The following is a 21793-nucleotide window of genomic DNA, read 5'->3' on the forward strand; positions in this document are numbered from 1 at the left end:
CAGAATTCCTGCAGGTTATCACACCGTAATTCCCTCCATAAAACATAGCTTAACTTTTCTTACCGTTTTCAATGAGTGAAAATCAGTTCGAAGTTAGTGCTCTTGTTGTCTGCTTCGTATCTGTCTGTGTATTTCAAGCGTTGCTAGTTTCTTCAACACTGTTACACTTCGCGCGATGTGGCCACGTGACGCATTGCGCTGAATATCCAAAATTCCCGCAGGAGTTCGTAGCTGTTCGGTACACCCCACTGACTTTCTATGGCCGTGCGGATTAGTCTGTGGGAGCGTAGCAATCACTTTGGAAGCCAAGGTTTGAAGCGCTCAATAAATGCAGACCATCAGTATGTACACATCCGTGCAACATCTCACCACACCGAGGGGATTTCTCAAAATTTTGAGGGAAAGTAGCCTTTCACTGGCGCAGTATTCGCTTCTGGAGGTCGACAGATGGCGCTAGTTAGTGCTTCAACTTAGAGTTCCTGTATATGCTCCCGCAGGGAGCAGAGTTGCGCGAAGGTCCGCCATCATGTTCTAAGCTGTGCGGGAAAGCCACTTCTCGTACGTACAGGGGCTGCGTAGCTCGCTGTGCAGGGCGCTTGGGCTTTTTTTTTTCTCCTTTAAATAGATTGACTTGATGGCAAGTTTCTAAACGTAACGCTGAAAACTAATCTGCGATTTGCCCAGGGTGTGCACACAGCACGAAAAAAAATCGCCAAAGGTTAACAGCAAATCGTAATCATGACAAACTGACGAAAAAAGACTGGAAACGGCCTGCGAGTTTTTTTTTCTTTCTGGAACTAGTAATTTCAGAAGAACAAGCAGTTCCGTTCCAGATGAGACAGCGTCTGTCCCATCCTGTCTTCCTGCGTGCACGTCTTAAGAACAAAAAGAGTATAGCGATGAATTACTTTTTTTTTCACAACTAGCACAGCCGTGTGTTCTGTACGAGTTATGCGCGGAAAATACGAAAACGCATCTCTCTAGAACCACATTAAAATAATTGTGCAACTTGTTGTAGGCAAGCAGACTAAAGCAATGGGAATGCATTGAACGAGGCGAGTCTGACATAACGAAAAAATTAACGCTCAATTGCTTGCCCAACACATTTCACAAAATGTACCCCGTTGCTAAATGCAGTGATAGTTCGGATCTTTAAAGGACCTTGAAAGTACTCTTACACGTAGATCTTATTTAACTTTCCTCATTTTTTATCGAAAAGCACTATCGTTTCACCTTAGTTATTAAATTGCAATAGTTGTTGATTACTGTGGTAGGTTTTCGTGCCTGCTTCATCCTTATTGCTCGGAAAAACTAATTTAATGTTCCGCTTTGCATTTTTGTACTCCTTCTTCGTAGATTCGGCTTAGTTCGCAGTATCAAAACATTTCGCGACTCCTGGATTTTTTTAAAGCCGGGGTTATAGGCTGATTTGCTGTCTTCTAGCTGAAATTATTCGCGGCATCAAGACTTGCGACACTTGTTTACATGCCATTTTTGCCTATCCTATCGTCACATCTCTCACTTAATCCTTTTTTAGATGGTTTTTAAGGGCATTTTTATTAAGAACAATACTTTATAGCGTAGGCAGACAAATGGTTTAGGGGGGTTTAACTGCCCAAAGCGACTCAGGCTATGACAGGGAACAGTACAGGGCCTCTAGAATTTCGGCTCCATCGAAATTCGACAGCCGCGGCCGGGATCGAACCCGCGTCATTCGGGTCAGCAGCCGAGAGCTATAACCACTAAGCTACCGCAGCGGCTGCATAGGCAAATTAAATGTTTATGCAGGTGAGACTGGCATCGAAATGTAGCAAAACTTTGCATGGAATTTGCTTCTTGAACATTCATTGTCCCTTATATTTCACCTCGAACCATCACTACAGAAGGCTCGAAGCAGCAGTAGAGTAAGCAGAGCCTGCCCTAGTGAAGGGCCAAAGAGTTGCAGATGCAGACTGTAAATTCTGCACAATTTTAATGCAGTGATATGCTACAAATACTGCTTCGAGGGACAGGTATAGGCTCAAACTATAGTATCCATAAAAGGACACTAAGTGAAAGATATAGACAAACAAGATTTTCGTTGCCTGTTCCTTATTTGATAATGTGTGTAAGTTAGAAAAAAAACTAGTGATTTGTTCAAGGTAAACAAATGTCGACAGATGAAAAATGTTTTTACCAATACAATTCTGATCTCGCTGTCGAAACAGGCAAATGTTGGTTGTGATGGCACTGGTAGATCGTGAAACATGTTAGAAATTTTTATTTATTCATCAGTACTGTAAGCATTTCAAAGCCGCAAACAGGAGAGGTTCATTCTCAAGAGCCACTTTAGGCGCCGACGCATTTCGGCCGCCGACCTTCCACATGGCACTGTGTAAAACGCTTTGCCGTTTCCCTGTGCGATTGCTGCAGTTTGGCGCACTGCACCCAGTCATAGCTGACGAGTGCGTCCGTCACTGCCACTTCAGAACACCAAACCTGACGCCACAGGTGTGCACGGAAAACAAATGAATGTAGCCGACGGCGCGGGCACACATGAGGCGTCGAGCTGACAGCTCGCTCGGCGCTGCACCTGTGAAGTCAGCTTCTCCGCGGAGGATAGAACACACGACGTCACGAAAATCATGTGACCGCCTCTCGGCGAATGGCGTTCGGAGCGGCGAGGGAAAACAGACGCGCAACTCTGCTACCTTTGGTAGCATATACAGGAACTCTACTTCAACTTATTCAGCTAGATACCGGCTTCTGTCACCGCATTTCTCACGCGAGATGCGTGCATAAAGAAAGTGTGTACTGCTCGAAAGTGTCGTATGGTGTCTTCGATGGAGGTTTTTTGGAGTACGTGTGCATGCTGTTTCCTTCAAGACGATCAGGGGAAATGCATACAGGCAAAAAGTCTTCCTGCCGCGCCGTTATTATTTGCTTTACGCTGTGACTACCGCTTACGTTGCCACGCATCGCGCCAACAGTGCGCTTTGTACTGTGAACGCCAGGGTTAAACAGGAAATATCTATTGTGGGTCACCTTATGACTCGATGGACCCATATGTTTTTGGTATGAGTCATCGCGAAGGCAAAAACATGACACGAACTGCACTGGCGGCACTAAACCTCGGTGAATTTGACCTTTTATTACAGTTTGCTCTGGAGCCGTAATTCAGATATTTGATGATGGTTTTACCGCATCTCTCAGACCACCCGCGATGTACTCAGAAAAGGAAGTCAGCGAAAAAGAAAGAATTTAAGTTTAAACAGTTGCTGCGCAATCGACAGCACTGTTGTAGACATGCGAATCGAACAGCGAGCGCGCTGCATCAAGATTAGTTTTCGTGTTGGCAAGCATATAAATCACAAGCAGAAAACTGCGGCAGCACTAAACCAAAGGCGACAAGCTCTGACAAACAGATTATGAGCCCGAAAGGGCGCGAAGGTTGTTGGTTGTGAGGCCCGAATGAGCACCGAAACACACACACACAGAGAGAGATAGAGAGAGTGAAATAAAAAAGAATAAGGAATTCTAGTAGGAGTAACGGCGTTCACTAAGGGTAATCAAGTGAAAAGAAAGAACGGCAGCCTTGATTGAGACTTCTCGTGGCTTGTATTATGAACGGGCATACAATGCAATCGCCCATCGCTCAACGTCGGCTTTTGTGGGCGCCACCACCACGGACCGTGAGGCAGTGCTGAAGCGGCGTCTCGAAGAAGCAGCAACTAACAGTAGCGGCAGCTAGCGCCTACGACGCTGCTGCAGCGTGGCCGGCGTTCATGCCGGTGATGCACGGCGCCGCGTGGTGTTGTCCGGCGAAGCTTTGCGGTCTTTCCCTTCCTTCCATTTTCTTCCGACTCCATCCTTCTTCTAGTGCCTACCTTTCTCTCTTTCCCTGTGTACCTCCAGCAACCCAATCGCTGTAATGGGCCCGGTACGCTAGCCCTGCTCGCTCGCTTGCTCACCGCTGCGGTGTCGAATATACTCCGAGAGCACAGCGCTTTGCTTCTCTCTTCAATGTATCCTTTTTTATTTTTTTTTCCCAAGTCCGCTTTCGTTCTACGATCGGACGGTGCGTGGATTCTTGGCCCACGTGCTTTCCGGTTTGCTGCTGGCTGGCCTGCGTTTCCTCCGGACAGAATGAAGAATGGGAGAGACTCGGGCGAAGTGCGCGATAGAACAAGCGATAAAGAAGCAGAAGGCAGGGTTAAGCTTAATATCTTTCTTTATTTTTTTTCCCCAGATATATTCCCGCATCTGTAGCGGGGTGAGTTGAAACAGTTGGGATGATGGAGTCTCGCTCTGTTGTCCTATGGACGCATCGAGATGGGCTTGGAGTCTTGCGCGGTGGAAGAGAAAAGAAAGACAAAAATACATGCAACGCAGACTCAGTTTTGAAGGAACAGAGTGCTCCGGGCTAGCCGATGCATACTGACGTGTAAAATCAGCGTGATATATGACACGGACGGAGACAAAGATGCAGCGCCCACCCTGTCCACTTTGTACCTCCGTTCCAGTACTTCATTGCTGCTTTTAGCCGTCACTCAGTGCAGACAGCTACAAGATATGTTAAATCCGAATCCGACAGTGTTTTCCTTGCTACTCGAAGCTTTGCAGACGCTTGAGGGTGATGGCCCAACATTACCTGTGGAAACATAGGACCAGACGAAAGACGCGATGCCAGCTGCGAACAACTGCAAAGTACAGTAGCTGTTCGAGTTCGTAGCGCCATACTAATAAGCTTCTTGGAGTCAGGTAAAAACTTCTTCGGTGCTGTGCTGTGCTGTTGGAAATGCCATTTAAGCTTCCACTGAAATTACTGGAGTCACTAAATTCGGCTAGACTCGCGCTTCACTCTCGTGCTTGGTCACACTGTCGCTGCTGCGGATTACTTGCACTCTGCACAAATAAGGTCTTCACAAATAAGAGCCCATGGGGTGGTGTCGTGCCCACATTTATCTCTTCGATGCCTGCCTACCTTTAGGTAACCATGCTCTGCTGTTTTGAATAAATTGTCATGTCTTGTTTCCTGATGTTCTGGTACCCGTTTATCGTTTTGCTCCGCCAGCTGTAGTTTACGTTTCGTTAATTTTTGTCGTTTTTGTTGCTCTATATATCCTTTTATTTTCTAGCCTTCCATTTCTTTTAAATTGTGATGTGGTCATTTCGCATAGAAACGTTTTGATCTCTGTCGTGCTCACTGCTTGCCCGGATTAGACATGATTCCCGTACATTGCCCCTCATTCTTTTGTTCCTGCTTTTCCAGTTTTAAATTACCATCTGGATCATGCTCCCCTTTCAGCCTGCTCCACCCCCCCCCCCCCCCTTCCCACTTTCTGTTTGGAAAAAAAAAATTACCATCGGCAGCAAATACCAGCTATAGGACCGTAACGAAGTATGCTGTTCTGTGTCGCCGTCTCATATTTATTTATTTATTGAAGTACCCTAAAGGCCCAGGAGGGCATTACCTGGGGGGGGGGGGGGGGCATAGATTTAAACATAGGTGCTTTTGCAGTTAACCGCACCTCTCTTACAATGCTCGCATGTAGACAGGCCCCTAAAGTGCCTTTTTTCGTTACCTCTGAGGGCAGAAATAGAAAAGGAATTAATTAGAGATCACATAGAACTTGCCTGCATCCGTCCATCCGCCCGTCAAACTACTTTCGGCGCCCCTAATTTCCATGAAACGGTGGCTGCATAGCTGGGAGTCATTATGCTCGTCCAGCACGACCCCGCATATAAACTAAACCAAACGTTATATTGCTGGTCTCAGTTCCGGGCCCTCGGGTTTCCGCGGAAAATGCGCTTATGGCGACGTGCGGGTTTTCATTATACCGTGTGTTGCAGTCCTCTTTAGATCTTCTTCGCTCTTCTTTACCTCCTTATTCTTTCGCTGTCTCTCGTTTCTTTACTGCAGTATACAGATGAGTGGCCGGCATTAACGGTGGGCCTCTGCTAACGATATATACTATTTCCTCTTGAGACAGCAGCCTCATCTGGAGGTCGGCCAGAAATGGCAAGAGCGTTTGCCTGGGGGGGGGGACAGGACATGGTTATTGCATCTCGACTACGCAGTATCTCTTTGGCATCGCATGCCTTGTAGCACTACGCTGGCGATGAGAAGTATAAGGCGGTAACGTAACTCCAACAGTATGGTAAACATGACTCGTCAGCTAGTCATGTGCAGTGCAGTGAAGCAGACTGCAGAAGCGCGAGTTTATGAACATTCGGGACGAAACACTGCTGCATTCCTGTGCAAACAGCTGCGCACTCCATTTATCTGTCGCCTTCTCTCAGCATTCCCTGCAAAGCTGCCGCTGTGTCCTAACCTTGGTTATGGCCATTGGTGGCTGAGCAAGGTCTCGGGTTCGATGATGACATCGGTGGCCGCGTTTAGATGGGGCAGAAATGCAAGAAAGCTGTGCTTGTACTGAGATCTCTCTATGCATATCAAAGAACTGCAGGTGGTCGAAATCAGCCCGTAGTCTTCCACTTCGCTGCGCCTTCTGCTTCTGTAGTGATGGTTTGGCAAGGAGCAATCGGCCAGTTCAATCAATCGTTCAACTCATCAACAAGTGAGGAAGTTATTGAGTGAATGAGTCTTGTCAAGCAGCCGCCGGTTAATCGTTCACTTAATTTCTCAGTCAGTAAGTTAGTCAGTTTGCATATTATTCAGTCTCAATCAATCAGTCAATGAATCAATCGACCATTCAATCAATTCATCAATCGATCAGTAAGTCAGTGAATTTAGCCTCAAGTGCTAAGTTATTCCTGAATTGTAGACTGTATGGCCGATCATTTCCGGCTTGATATTTCCCTCTAATCGCATGACTATAGCAAGGAGAGATGGAAAAAATTCAAGGGGGCACTTTGTTGACCTAAAGTGCGGTGAGGCGAAAGGCTTAAGCGCGGTGTTGCTGCTTGTGTCACAGATGTGTTAAGATGTTAAGCTTCGCCTCTAAGAGTGAAACGCGACAGCGTCTTGCAACGCTGCCAGGGAGTCCACAGAACGCCATCGCCCGTTCGGTTCTACGCCTTACTCCTCGGTAAATTGGTTTTTGAGGAAAGGAAATGTATCTGTCTCGCTTATCTCGGTGGACACCTGAACCTCGCCGTAACGGGAAGGGAGGAAGATGGGAGTGAACGAAGACACCGTATTCACTAGACGCGCCTTTGTTCATTCCAAACCTTCGAGCTGGCATGGCGGAGTGGTTCGGAGTGCTCGTCTCGCACTCCCGAGACCGGGGTTCGATTCCCGAACTCGACCAATTTCCTGCTCGGTTTTATTTATTTATCTAGCGTGATTAGAAAGGTTAATTAGGCTAATTGGGTGATTAAGCAATTAACTAAACTCATTCCCACTTACTTGGAGCATCACTATACGATCCCTTTAAGTGGTTGCATGGTTACTGGCCAAAGTACAATTGGCCCCGTTTGAAATTCGCGCACTGTGACGTCACGACCGTTTCGACCAATTGAAAAGCGTGACATTTCTGTCGACAACAACTGCTTACAACGATGAGGCATTAAAGGCTTCCGCCTTAATAAATTTTATTACACTTCCAGCGCCTGTGTCCGGAGATCTTGAGTACTGCGGTTTTCTGCCAAGTCTCCCCCAACATGTCGCAGACCTGCTATTCGTTCAGTGAACCCAACTTCAAAAGGAACAAATCAGCCAGAAGGCCAGCGGCGCGCAAAGGCTTTGTCGTCTCAGGACTTTTACAGGGCATAAAGTACGCTTCCCTGATCATCATTCTGGACAATGGGGAGCTGCTTGCTTAATTACGAATTGTAGAATTCGTCTATGTGACTGCAAATAGCGTGATCGGTATGTACTTACTTTAGGAGAGGCTTGATCCAGAGACATCATTTATGAAGCTTACTTAATTCTTATACGTAATGAAATGTATGGCATAAACGTACCGCTTGCTGCTGTTGTTATTGCTGCCTGAAGATTATCGAATCACAGCACTGAGCGCGATTATACTGGAACCGTTTGCGAACGTGCAGCACCAAACCGCTCTTGATGGCGTCGAAGTTTCCTTTTTTAAGAGATAGAGACGTTGGCTAAACGGAGTGTTAATTTCAGACAGCACATACAGGACGTCCAGGCTGAGGTCAGGCAAAGAAAAAAAAGGACTGAAAGCAAGAGTGACGCGTTTCAGTTGCCCTCCTTCAGTTGGCTGGGCCGGGATGGTACATGACGAGAAGCAAAACGGCGCCTACAAAAAAAAAAAAAGAACAAGAACAAATGGAATGAAGTTTCGGCGCCCAAAGAGCAGTGTTGTTCACATTCGGAGCGATGACCGTGAAAACGCCGGCCGTGTTGGAAGCCGAAACGTTATTCCGCTTGTTTGTTGGTCGATGCCGTTTTAGTTCCCGTAAAAAAACAAAAAAAAAAAAACTGGTAGAGTCCAATTAACAAACGTCAAAGGGCATTATGCTTAGGAATCTGGAGAGAAAGTCTGTATTTAACTTCGCAGCTGCAAATTTATTTCTTAACATAAGTTTTCGCAATCGCAAAACACCTATAAAATTTTCAGTTGCGAAGATATAGGGCGCAGAAACAAACCCGAAATAGCACGGTTTGCGGTAAAAATGCGTAATTTTGAACTCTTTCTCCCTTATGCACTGAAAAAAACTTTGAAGGCCCAGAAAAGGGCGAGATTTTAACCACCCGTGAGTGTTGAGCATGACTGCCGCTGTGTAAAGGCATAGTCAGAGGCCAGTACAGCTCTTCCGGGGCTGGGGGGATTCAAGTCATTGCAAGCAAGCAAGTAGTGTAAAGCGAAGCAGGCAAGAGCGGCAAAGTATGAAAAAAAGCAAAGCGACGCAGGGCAAAGGAAAGGAAATTAGGCAAATAATGCAAAAAACCTAACTCGGGAAGTTTGCTGAGTTGCAGCTTCCGGCGTGCTGGAGACAAAAAAACAAGATGGAAAGGTCTGAGCCCTTGAATTGGATACACTTGACTTGCCACCACTCCTTCCTACAAAACGCACTGAAAAAAAAAAAAAATGTTTCTTTGGCGATTTCAAGAGGCGCTACTATTTCATTTTCTTTCGTCCAAATTTAAGCAACGCTGACTTTTAGGACGAATACACAGAGGACATGACAGGACGGGCGCTGTCCTCTGTGTATTCGTCCTAAAAGTTAGCGCTGCTTAAATTTGAACGAAAGAAAATGCATAACCAACTAGCCCCGCAACGTGTTTTACTAAGCTACTATTTCATACTTCGAAAGATTTTATCCGGTGTGTTGAAACTGCAAAATGTTCAGCCGTCTCCATCTCTGAACCAGAAGTTTTTAGATCTGCTCTTCTTCATCACCTATGTTAACTACTCTCCTTATTGTATTTTATTTGTATAAGTATACTTACCACTCCTATCTGTAACGCCTCAACGGCCCTGATAGTAATGAAATAAATAAATAAATAAATAAATAAATAAATAAATAAATAAATAAATAAATAAATAAATAAATAAATAAATAAATAAATAAATAAATAAATAAATAAATAAATAAATAAATAAATAAATAAATAAATAAATAAATAACCTTCCAGAGATTTTAGCGCGCGACTGAATAGAATTGAACAGCTAATGCATCAAAAGGCTGAAGTGATCGTAGATTAATGCGAAATTAGCTAGTAAAAAACTGCTGCCTTTTTCTGCGCGTCTTCGTTGTTCCTTCTTTTCCCTTTTTCTGAGTTTTACTCCTTCTGCTGACCGCACATTATACGAAGGAGGAGCGGATGAGCACTGACGTAGGCAACGCAATCCGGGCACATCGAATTTGGACCAAGGACGCGATCGATCACTGTTCTTCCTGTCGTTGGCAGCGAAGCCTCGCTGATGAGATGGCAGTGATGCGTTTGTTGCATGAACTAAGAAAGCACGCTCCCGCAAAAGTTGCTGATGCTAAAGCCGAAATCCCTGGAACACAATGAACGCTTAGCGAAAGTCGTAACGAAATGACGATATATTGTTGTTAAGAAGTAATCATCAGAAGGAGTGTACGATGGGGGGCTAGTTGGTAATCCATGAACTAAGAACGAAAACCACGCAAAGGACGATACACAGGGAAGAAGTAGACAGGACGAGCGCGGACTTGCAACTGTTTAATTGAAACACATCTTCCTTCCATCACCAACCTTACGCATGCGCAACAAGCAATCTCTGTCTAATCGAGTTCAGGAACTTCAGTTCCTTCTTGTACAGATGGACCGAAGCCTCGCTTACACACTTTTCGGGCCCATATCTATCAATCTGCCAGGCTTCGATGACCTCACGTGTTTTCTGGTCTTTGGCCCTTCCGATTATCTTTGTGCGTGTGCTCACTGTGTTTTTTAGTGCAAAGAGTCATAAGCTGGAATGCCCCTTTAGAGCAATCGTAACGGAGAGAGGAACCTGGCAAGCAGTTAGCCGATACCTTCAAAGACACCTGAAGAGTCTGTCGCCTGAAGACCCCTACAAGATCACCAGCTCGGACGGAATGGTGAAAATTTTCAAAGAAGGCATGCCAGGTGTCAATTACGGCTTCTCGGTTGACATTGAGGAGCTGTTTTACTCGGTTCCTCACAATGAACTGCTCATGGCGGTCAGCAACTGTATAGAGCGTTTGGGGGTTGTGGGGTTCCAAAATGCCTGCGGCATTTCGATAGAAGGTTTCATGGAACTGTTGAATGCGTACCCATCTTCAACGCTAGTGAGTTTTGAGGATAAATTCTATGTGCAAAAACGAGGCATTTGTATAGGGTCGAGTGTGGCACCAGTTCTCACTGAAATATATTTAGCGGAAGTTGACTGTTCACTCTCACGGGCGCTGACGACCGCATCGCGCGAGTTTTCCGATTCGTAGACGATTTTTTAATACTCTTAAAAATGAATCCCAATGACAACCCACAAGAGGTCACTAATGAAGTTTTATCGTCTTTTAAATCCAAGGCTTCCAGTTTGAATTTTACTGTAGAATTGCCTGAGAACTCTTGCTTACAGTTCTTGGACTTGAGATTGTTTTTCAGTGAACCGGACCACTTGTGTTGGATGTACATGCCTAGAACAAAAAAGGCCCTTTTACCCTATGACTCCTGTCACTCCAAGCTTATTAAGAGAGGAATTGCTTCATCCTGCTTGATGTCATCATTATTTAAGTCATGTTTTCACAAGATTTCACTCAGCTTTTCCGCTCAAGTTGCACGCCTAAGTTCTGCTGGGTTTCCCTCGTCGCTTCTGCAGGCCGCTGCCGGGTCTCTGTTGAAAACCCTCGTCCCAACTTCTAGTGCTCGAGAACCTGTCATTCGTGAGAGGCGGAAGTTTGAAGTACTGCCCTATGTACATAAGACCTCGCATGGCCTGAAGAGAGTGGCAAGGAAATTCGGTGTGGAAATCTTCTTTTCGGCGCCTTGGAAGCTGTCCCGTTTGTGCGCGCTAACTAGCAATGAATCAAGAACAAAAGCAGGCTGTGGTGTTAACCACAAAATCAAGTTTGTCTCCTGTAGAATGGGAGTAGTGTACGAAATCCCGCTTAGTTGCGGCTCAGTTTACTTGGGACAAACGGGACGCTGCATTAATAAGCGCCTACAAGAGCATAAAAATTCGTTGGGCTCTCACAGCGGCATGCATTTGCCAAAACACTGTCTTTCGTGTGACAATAAATGCACGCCACTCTTTGAGCGCAAAAGGATAATCGGAAGGGCCAAAGACCAGAAAACACGTGAGGTCATCGAAGCCTGGCAGATTGATAGATATGGGCCCGCAAAGTGTGTAAGCGAGGCTTCGGTCCATCTGTACAAGAAGGAACTGAAGTTCCTGAACTCGATTAGATAGAGATTGCTTGTTGCGCATGCGTAGGGTTGGTGATGGAAGGAAGATGTGTTTCAATAAACAGTTGCAAGTCCGCGCTCGTCCTGTCTACTTCTTCCCTGTGTATCGTCCTTTGCGTGGTTTTCGTTCTTAGTTCAAGTAATCATCATCCTCATAGCAGAAGGCGATAGTGGCAATAGGGATGATCCTATTTTAGAGTTGTAGCCAGGGTGTCGAACCGGAACTGAACCCGAACCCGAAACCGGAACCGAACCCGAATTTTCGCCCGGAACCGGAACCGAACCGAACCGATATTTTTTTCGCCATCTTGGAACTGAACCCAAACCGGAACGATTCAAAGGAACCGTTCCGAACCGGTTCGGGACCCGGTTCAGCACCACTTTTTTTGCATCCCGGCATACGTGTTGTTTTCCGACAAAATGAGATGATCTATCGCATAGACTTACCCACCCGTAGATGTCTGCGCTGGGAAGTGCGAAAATGGTACCCAGTATATGCGACAGCAAACTTACAGGAGGTCTGGTGCCTGGGAAGAAGCCTAATTGACGCTTCTGTAATGTACTGCCGCCAATTCTAAACACTTGTACGTCAGGTTTATGTGAAATCTTGAGTTATAACTCCTCCCTTTAACATATTTGCGCAAATCTTTAATCAAAATGTTAGGACTGTTCTAACTCAGTAAAGTACTTAGACACCAAACTTTTGCTTGCGTGCTTTCTTCTTTCAAACAATGCGTTAGACGTAGGTGTACATGGACCACTACGTGGTATTCACCAACACATAATAAATAATTTATGTTTGAATTTCTTCTTGACCCTGTTTCGGTTTCACAAACATAACGATGGCTGTGACGTGTAGTGGAAATTAAGTCGCGTGAGGTGCTACAAAACGGCAATATAACTGCTGATACGTCGTTCGTAGTAATTATAGGTCTTGAAGTTGGCTGATATAAGTGCTACAGTGAGTCGAAACAACGTATCAGCGTCTGTATTAGTTTTCCCGTGCCTCACGTGACCGAATGTTGAACTCACGTCAAAGCCATCATTCGGCTGATGAAGCCGAAACAGCAAGGGAGAAAAAATTATTTTCTAAATTATTTAGTGGAAGTAGGAGAATACCACACGGTGATCCATGTATTCCAATATCTATGGCGTCATTTGAAAGGAGAAAACACGCAATAAAACTGGGTGTCTATAGTCATTTTAGTACCGATTGAGAATGCCTTCCTTTTCTTTGCGTCATTTCCCAAAAATAGACGAAATATTAGCGCGAGGACCCAACAATGTTGTGATGGTGGTTTCTGAGGAAAGGAAATGGCGCAGTATGTCTCACTTCTTCATGGACACCTGAACCGCGCCGTAAAAGAGGGAGGAAGGTGGGAGGGAAAGAAAAAAGAGAAACAGGCACAGTAGGGATGGGCTCCGGAATAATTTCTACCAGCAGGGGATCCTTAAAGGGCAACTGCATAGGTTTTAGAAAACGACGAGCTTAAAAGGGTCGAATGTGTGAAACTTCCAGGTAAAGTATGCGAAGTCCTATTGGCTTAGCATTTGAGACGGTGACGTAACCACCAATTAAAATTGCGACGGCCTTCAAGCTTCTCCGCAGCGCACAACGCTAAGTATGGGACGCATGATGACGTCATCGAAAGTAGCCGTACATTTCCAACGCATAAACGCCTGCTTTGAAGGAAAAAAACCAACGGAACCGAAGTCAAAGCCCGCCGAACGTTGTTTGGAACCGTCCAACGAGGCACGGCAGGGCGTGGCTGACGGCAGCAGTAATTTGAAATCATACCTTCCGTGACATCACACTGAACTTCTCCGCACTCTTTGTTGCTTTGAGAAGTGTAAAATATAATCGTAGATTACGTCACTATTTTAAATGGTAGTGCAAAAAACTTAGCATGCTTTACCTACAGCCTATATCGATTTGAATCCTCGACTATCGCGAAATTCTCATAAAGTGGCGCAGCTGCCCTTTAACGTGCACTGACATCGCGCAGCACACGGCGCCTTTTGCGTTTCGCCTCCATCGAAACGTGGCCTCCGGGGCCGAGTTCGAAACCGGGTACACCGATCAAGTAACCGAGCGCCCTAACCACTTAGCAACCGCAGTGGGTAGTGCAATATTTACTTTTGTGGGCGCTCTTTGTCTTAGACAGCAAGTTGTAAATAAAACCCCTCACGATGGGCCTGTCGGGCAATAAAAAAAAAATGGCTCAATGGCTGTGGAGCTCGGCTGTTGATTCCAAAAATACAGAAGCCAGCGTGTCGGAAATCCCCAGCTGGTCTCCGTTAATCTGGAGCCCTCCACTACGCCCCAATGTCTACTCGACATTTAATCCTGAGATATTGCTACTAGTATTACCAAAAGAAGGATGTATAAATTGGTGCAGCTTCTTTCTTTTTTTAGAATCCGCATATTCTTGTTTGCGCGCGACGGAAATAAGCAACGAAAGGCGGGCTCATGGCAACGGTAGAGATGTACTAAGGAAAATATTAAATACCGATGACACAAAAGGGCAATGCGGAAATAAATGTGCTCGCTAGCATGCGATAGTGATTACGCCCAAAAAGATGCTACTGCGATGCAATGTAACTACGATGAAGTGATTTCGTTATGCCGATTCGCTGAAACCGTTCTGCTCCTAAGAACTGCTGCCAGTCGCCAGCGCGCGGCTCCATCCGCTGTCCTCGCACTGCTCGATCTTGAATTCTCTGTCTGGCGACTTATATCTACTTTTCGCAGTCATATTTTCCGTTCTTAGTGTCTGACGCGACAGGCTAATTATTGTTAGTGTTATTTTTTCTTAGAACGCTTGGGCGATTGAATACGTTGAGCATTCACAACAATCTGCCTCGGCTATATCGGGTACAGGTGGGTGATGGGGGGGTGGTGAGATGGGTGAAAGTTTTTGAAGGTACATTTTTACCAGTGAATGCCCTGATGTGCGCCCACCGGAGTCGGCATCAAGGACGGAGGCTGCACGCACGCAGCGCGGTTATTTTTGGGAAACATACTCTTTTACCTCTGACTCCGAGCGAGATTCGTACTAATGGCGGCGCAACAGAAAACTCTGTTTACAGATGCTCTAAGCTATTCGGCTATCTTGTAGGCTTCTTTTTATGGTTGTTGCATGGAATATTTGGAACCTGTCTGACCCTCCTCATGCCTTACTTGACCGCTTCGAATTCAGCGATCTCGGCATAAGGCCTCATGCCACCATATCTCCCTGCCTCCGCCAGCACGTGAAAATTCCAGACGGTGCACACACCATGAAAGGGGAACCAGTCAGGAGGTTGAACTTACGCAGCATATTCCTCCTGCGTTAAAGTGCACTGTTGTCTGAACAGTGACCTCGTGGAACGCGGCGGTTCTGCCTCCTATGAACACGAAGAGTTCGCACGGAATTCCAGAGTTTTTCATCGCAGACATAAGTGTTATAATGAAATGTATGATGCCAATGGGTTTTTTAAGAGACTGCTTAAGTATGTCCCAAAAGAATACAGCATCATGACAAAAATATCATTTTATTGCTGAAATTGTTTCTCGTTGCTCGCACAGGTAGAAATGCACTGACCACGGCACAAACGCCCCTTTGGCGCGAAGGTACGTCCTAACATGTAAGGTCCATGTCTGAAGGGTGAAGAAGGTTTTTGTGGCCGATTAAAAATAAGTCAAGCCCACTTATAGCGAACCTGACGGTCCCGCAGGTTCTATTCGTTATAGCTGGTGTTCGTTGCAAGTGGATTCTTCTTACAACAGCCAAAAATACTAAGGCCGCTAAAAGGTCCAGGAGATAGGGGAGTGCCGTCTACTATGGAATATAGTCTTCTAATTTCATTGAAAAAGATGTCATGACTCGACTGCGATGTGCATGCGTAGTACGTTTTTTTAGTTTTAATCTTTGTTCTTCTGTTTTTTGGATTGTTCACTGTGTCCTGCGCCTTCATATACTTTTCCGAGAATGTAATATAACCAGTTGTTAGTCAGTGTCTGTGTCGTCTCGAGACTTCCGTTTGTCCTGTTTACTGCGCTGCCTAAGCAACTAGCGTTATCAACTAGCCTAGTTTTGTGTTCTCATAAACAAATCTTTGCATTTTTTATTTTGTATAGCGATGTGCAAGAAAAGAGAAAACGCATATCACTGAAACCCATCTGCTTTCTAATTTTTTTGTCCTGAACCCGTTTGAACCCGTTTGAACCGGTTCGAGGCGGTCCGAACCGGTTCGAACCGGAACGGAATGACCCTCTGGAGCCGAACCCGGAACTGAACCCGAAAGGCGTGAACCCGAACCCGAACCGAACCCGAAAAAATACCGGTTCGACACCCTGGTTGTAGCACATATAGACTATGGAGTCAGTATTGTCCCAAGCAACGATATCGTAACAGAGAACTATGAATGGGCTGAGCTGAAAATGAAAGCTTTCTTTCCTGATGACCGCTGTCGAATCATTTATTGCGCAGTGCTTTGTATTACTTTGCGGAATCTGGCGACATGTATGCTATACTGTAAGAGCGTCTAAGACGTCCTGGGTAAAAAAAAAAGACATTGAAAAGAAAACATTCTCTTTTAAACGAACACTAAAGGGGAACACAAGGTCAAGCTAGACTGGTAGGCTAACGTGATGTAATACAAATATGTCATTTTTGCCTGATAAAAAGCTCCTATAAGCCAGAAAATTGCATAAAAGCGAGGTGCACGTGCCGCCACCACATGAGGCTGATGACGTATTTGCGCGTTTTCTCGCGGAACGCTATTTCGCCCTCAGTGGGCAATTACCGTCGAAATACGAGCAAAGCAGCGAAGCGAGCGTAGCCAGGAATGCGGAGAGCCTGATAATTAAAACAGCACAATACAGACGGCCGAGAGCGAGCGAGCAAAGATCTTTTGTTTGCTTATAAATGAATTTGTAGGAGAGTGATGGTTGGAACTCTTAGTCGAAGGCCTTTAAAGCGGCTGCCGCAGTCCTCGCCGGTGAAAGAAGTAAAAACTTCATTGTGCTGGTCAAGGCAGCACTCTCCCTCTGTCAATGTTGGACTTTTATGTGAAGACACTGCCAGGTTACGTTGGCAGGTCCCGCTATCCATACTCATACGCGGTGGGAGAAATTTTTATCAGTATCTAGAGGCACGGAAAGGTGCCTGTCTGAAGCTGGCACCAGCGTGTCGCCTCCTCATGGCTGAGCTTAGGGTGAGGCGGAGGGTATCTTTTCCTACTGCCCCTTATGTGCTCCAGTATTGCGCCGCAGCATTGGGGTATAGGCTCTGGTAGCCAGGCTTCAGGGCCCCGCTCAGTAAGTGTCGCCTGGAGCATTGGCGTCAGCCGCGTGGTCTTCAGAAGTCGCCACGTGCCGTGGTTCCCATAATAACTGATGTTTGATTCCGGGGCTTGCGCCCTCATGTTTATCAGTGAGTCGCATGGCCGACGAATGAACCAGCGCTGAATCTTAAGTTCCTTACATTCAGGCTGTGCGTGGCCGTTGTATGCAGAATGTTAATGATCTCAAGTTTTAATGCGCTTGCTAGGCTGCAGGTGAAGCGCGTTCGATCTAATTTCAGCCATTGAATCGACTACTTTGTGCAAACTGCGGACGCCCCTCAACACAACGGACCCCATAGCCTGGCGCTGGCTTTAGGTGCACACTTTTCCAAACCTCTGCACCTGTCTTTTGGGACACAATATCCTGGATACTGCCCAACATGCAGCAGCCCTACGCCCACACTATGGGAATGCTCCAACCTACCTACACTCCACCTCAGCTTTCTCCTCTTGGGAGGCTGCTCTGTCCAGCACAGACCCACAATACTAGCAATGGCTGATCTAGCGGCGCGCAGGATCGTCGTCACCGACGGGTACGTTGATAAGCGCGATCAGCAGTTTGTTCTGCAGTCTGCGGCTACCTTCGGTAACTTTAGGCAGTTTCCCTCGCACCGACAGACCCCGGTTCTACCTAACGCGCGCGTTGCAATCATGTGCAGCCGCACGCGATGCAGCTGAGAGCATCTTCCGTTCTAAGGGAAGACGGTTGAGTTTCGGTTTCCAGCCGCGTTTTCGGTCTTTTCAAGCGGCGCCTCTTATTTCTTGGAGAGCTGTATCGAAAATTCGTGATAGAAATGGCAACTGTGCTCATTTTTCGCCGGCGGCTCGAACATGGATGAGTTCTGGGCCTTTCATTTGCCATTTTATGAGCAACGCAGCCACTTCTCTGCGCAGAAAAAAACGCCAGTAGTGATCCCAAGAAATAATCTCCCTGTCTTGATTAGTTACACATTTCCGTTTAGCGTCCCTTGAACTTCTGTTAGAGGCTAACTTGAGGCGTGAGCAGCGTCGTTGACGTAACAAATCACGTGGTGTCGCGTGATACTGCACAACAGAGACTTCATCGGTCACATGGTTGATGACGATATCAGCAGCGAGGAGCCACCGCGCGCTGCGCACAGGTGTTGCAGGAGTCCCTTGAGTGCATTGCCAACAGCAAACGCGCGAATCGTAAAACACAAACATCTGGCTAGCCGAACGCAATAATGAGAAAGCGTAATCGTAGAGGTTTTTAGTCCGTTTCTTGTTTCGTTTCTTGATTTCGAGATTTGCGAATAACTCTAGCAAAAACTCCTACTGTTGAAGCTAGAAGTGTTGTAAAGCGATGAACTAATGATTTTTTGTATTTTGTGCAGATTCCAGCGACATTTGGGACACAACGACCACAGACGCTGGAATATCTGTCGACAAAGGAGAGGCGAGCGACAGCACCTCGAGCAAGAGCCCGTTGAGCACTGAGAAGATTTCGGTGACGACCAACTCTGGCCAGCCCATGCAAACAACTCGTTCATTCGAGCTCACAACGCAGACGCGTTCACCTCAGACCACTAAGCTTCCTGCGTCGTCAACGGCTGCAGCATCTAAGGCATCGTCCTCTGCAGCTCCTCCACAAACTTTGCCGCCAAGAACAACAGCCAGGGCTGGAACCACTTCTGTCCCCACCACACGACCGGTCACATCGTTCCTAACGCATCCTGCTGCTACCTTGAATACTCCTGTACGTCCTTTTCACAAGCCTACTGTGGCATCTACATACGGCACAAAGAGCTCGACTTCCCCCTGGTTGAAGACTGAATCGCCTACTACCGAGCTTCCTGCTACGACTCGCCGCCCGTCTAGCGATGCGCCAAGACCGCCTGCAACGATGGCAGGAAGGACGTTTTCCCCTATCCCCACCAGCCCTCCTCCGGCGACTACCAGGCCGAAGCCTACTTTCGAGCCAACGTCGAGCTCACAAGCGTCTGTGACAAGGGGAGCAAATGTAACGACATTCGCTTGGCGTCGCCTAACCACCGGGGCTGACGCGTACCCGAGCGTCGAAGGAAATACGGTGGGTCCCGAAGTCCCTCCGGCCAAGGTGGCTGCTAACAGGACAAGCACTGCGTCATCGATTACTACTCAAATACCGACTCGCAGTAGCTTCACACACCGTATGACGGCTGGTGTCAAGCACACAACCCTTCGACCTCAAACCACCGCGTTCATTCCTCCTCCAGCTCACCGTATTACGACGGCGAAACAGACAAACGGCTATGGCGGCACGACATCTACCTGGAAGGCTTCGACAGGTATTCCTACAAAGGAACATGCAGTCACGGTGTCGGCGAGCGTGGAGGTGACCGAAGCTGTCCCCATTACTAAGCCAACTAAACCAAAGAAAAAGGCCACGGAAGTGTACACAAAGCCTCCAAAGTGGAATGGGGAGTCAGAGAAAAAACCGGAAGCTCAATCAACTGCGCCTCCAGTAGTGTCTTCCAGTCACCTGCCACACTCAAGCCAGCCTGTTTCCGTCAAGACAACGTTAGCTTTGTCGACTGCTAGACATCCTCACAGCAGCCAGACATCATCCCACACTCCCAAATTTGTGCCAACAGAGGAGAGCAACCATATAAACTCGGATGTGAAGACATCCAGGCCCCCATCCAGTTCCGGCACTCGGTCGAAGAACGACGAAGACAACGAAGTGATGCAGAGCGACGGCGCGGCCGTGCAGGAGAAGCACTCGGCAGCCGCGCCAGCCGGTAAATCGTCGTGGAGCCTCCCCGCTCTACTCATTACTGCCGGTCTCATAATCGTCGCCATGGTCGCGGCCACAGCCCTGTACCAATGGCGTCGAAGATACCGGGGCAGTGCGGACGACTCCGAGATGAAGCCCCTGTCAAAGTATGCAGAGGATGACCCCAATGATACGTCTTCCTGAGAACATGCGCTCTGCCCCACGATGCCTAGGTTTTGCAGGGTTTTATTTGCCATGTACGTGGATTTTGTTAAAAATGAGATCCCGACGTCGGAATCTCAGGTGGAAGCAAGAGTCGGCACTTCAAAGAAGGACAAAGCGGACTTGCACGGCACAACTTCCACATGAGGTCGTGTTTTTCTTATCATCAAAGCCTGTTACCCGCTCCTTTGATAAAGCAATTGCCTGTGGAAAGATTTTATTTGATGCCCGGATCTGTTTCTTTATCTTCCATTTTGCCCCGAAAACATGACTTTAGAACCTAAGCCAGGGAGTTGATGTTACAAATAAAATCAATGATTTGATGTTCGCTGGCTCTCAAGAACATGTGTTGATGCAAGTGAAGAAGGGATTCAGAAAGAAAGCTTGTTAATAATTAAGCCAATATGAAGATAATTTAGGGACCAAATCTTCGCGAAACCATTGAGCTCGCTAGGTTAGCCTTAGAGAAGTGTTTTGAATTGGTCACAATCTAATATACAGCTAATGTATAACTAAAGTTTGCCTCCTTATAACCGTTCAGTATTTTACGGCATGACGGCTGCCTTACAGCATACGTAACAGGCAACACGTTGTCTAAGAATATTTTGGACTTTCTTCCGCAACAAGCCAGCGGCTATGTAAGCGTCTTTATGGCAAAGCTGTGACTGCAAATGCATCGTCAGCACAGTTATCTACAGTACATGTTATAGTCACTTGAGCTGTACAAGAGGCGTTGCTTCTCTGGCCGTTGCACCGACTCCCAGTGCGTTCAGCGGGCTGTAGGTCTCTAGCGCACACCGGAATGTGCGGCGCGGATTAAATCAGTTCACTCCCTCGCCGCTATATTCGACTCACCGCAGTCACTAACGTCATCATCTGCGCTGGAAGTGTAACACCTGCGCTCTTAGCTCATCATTTCTATATGTCTTGAACTATCACGTTTCACCTCTCATAATAAAGCTGACAAATTTGTTATAAAACGTTGGTCTTTTTTTTTCCCAAGTAAGTGGTCCTGCAGCTGAGCAGTTACTTGCTTGATGTTTCTTAACAGTACAGAAGTTTGCATCACGTGATGTCCATTTGTTGGGCTTGGTAACCACGCCCCCGTTCTCAAACAAAACAAAGGAGTTGTTACTTTACACCCACAGCTCGTCAGAATACGAACAAAATGACAAGGAAGAATACAGCATTGCTGTAGAGGCACCTACTGTATAATTACTATAGAGTAAGTCACAAATGGGAAATGATTGCGCACATGCGGCACATCTCAAAAGCTACGTCACAGTGGGGCGTCAGTCATTTGGAACTAACCGTAACTTGCCTTTCTAATTTGATGGCTCAAAATTAGAAACTTTGACTGGATTGGATAGTGGAATGGAGCCTTCGGCAAACTGCTATAACACAGAACAATATCAATAATAATGAAAACTAAGTGGTAATAATACTGTTCCAGTATTGAGAAAAGGGACAGTCAGTTTAGAATAACGTCAATTTGGGCTAGATTGTGCATTATTTGAGACAGAAATGGTAATAGCGCTACAGGAAGACGCACACAGACGTACACAGAAAAGACGTACAGCAAGACGTCCTGTGTCAGTCTTTCTTTTGTACGTCTTGCTGTAGCGATATTACCATTTCTGTCTCAAAGGAACAGTCAGGTTCGCGGTTGCTGCTTTTCCTCTCTAAGTAGTTAATGTGCTTCACACGTGAAATATTTAGAC

General features: G+C 46.5%; 1 protein-coding gene across 1 annotated transcript in view; it reads left to right on the top strand.

Annotated features, from left to right (window-relative positions):
- LOC149365315 (uncharacterized) overlaps window positions 1-21052 on the top strand; it is a 110347-nt gene extending 89295 nt beyond the window's left edge. The window contains exon 9 of the mRNA XM_089541912.1: window positions 18490-21052. Coding sequence (XP_089398038.1) covers window positions 18490-20054 — 1565 coding nt within the window. The 3' untranslated portion in view covers window positions 20055-21052. The remainder of the gene's footprint in view (window positions 1-18489) is intronic.
- Window positions 21053-21793: the final 741 nt, after the last annotated feature.

This window comes from Amblyomma mixtum, chromosome 1, assembly GCF_055824585.1.
Source record: "Amblyomma mixtum isolate Tamu chromosome 1, ASM5582458v1, whole genome shotgun sequence".
Classification (NCBI taxonomy): Eukaryota; Metazoa; Arthropoda; class Arachnida; order Ixodida; family Ixodidae; genus Amblyomma; species Amblyomma mixtum.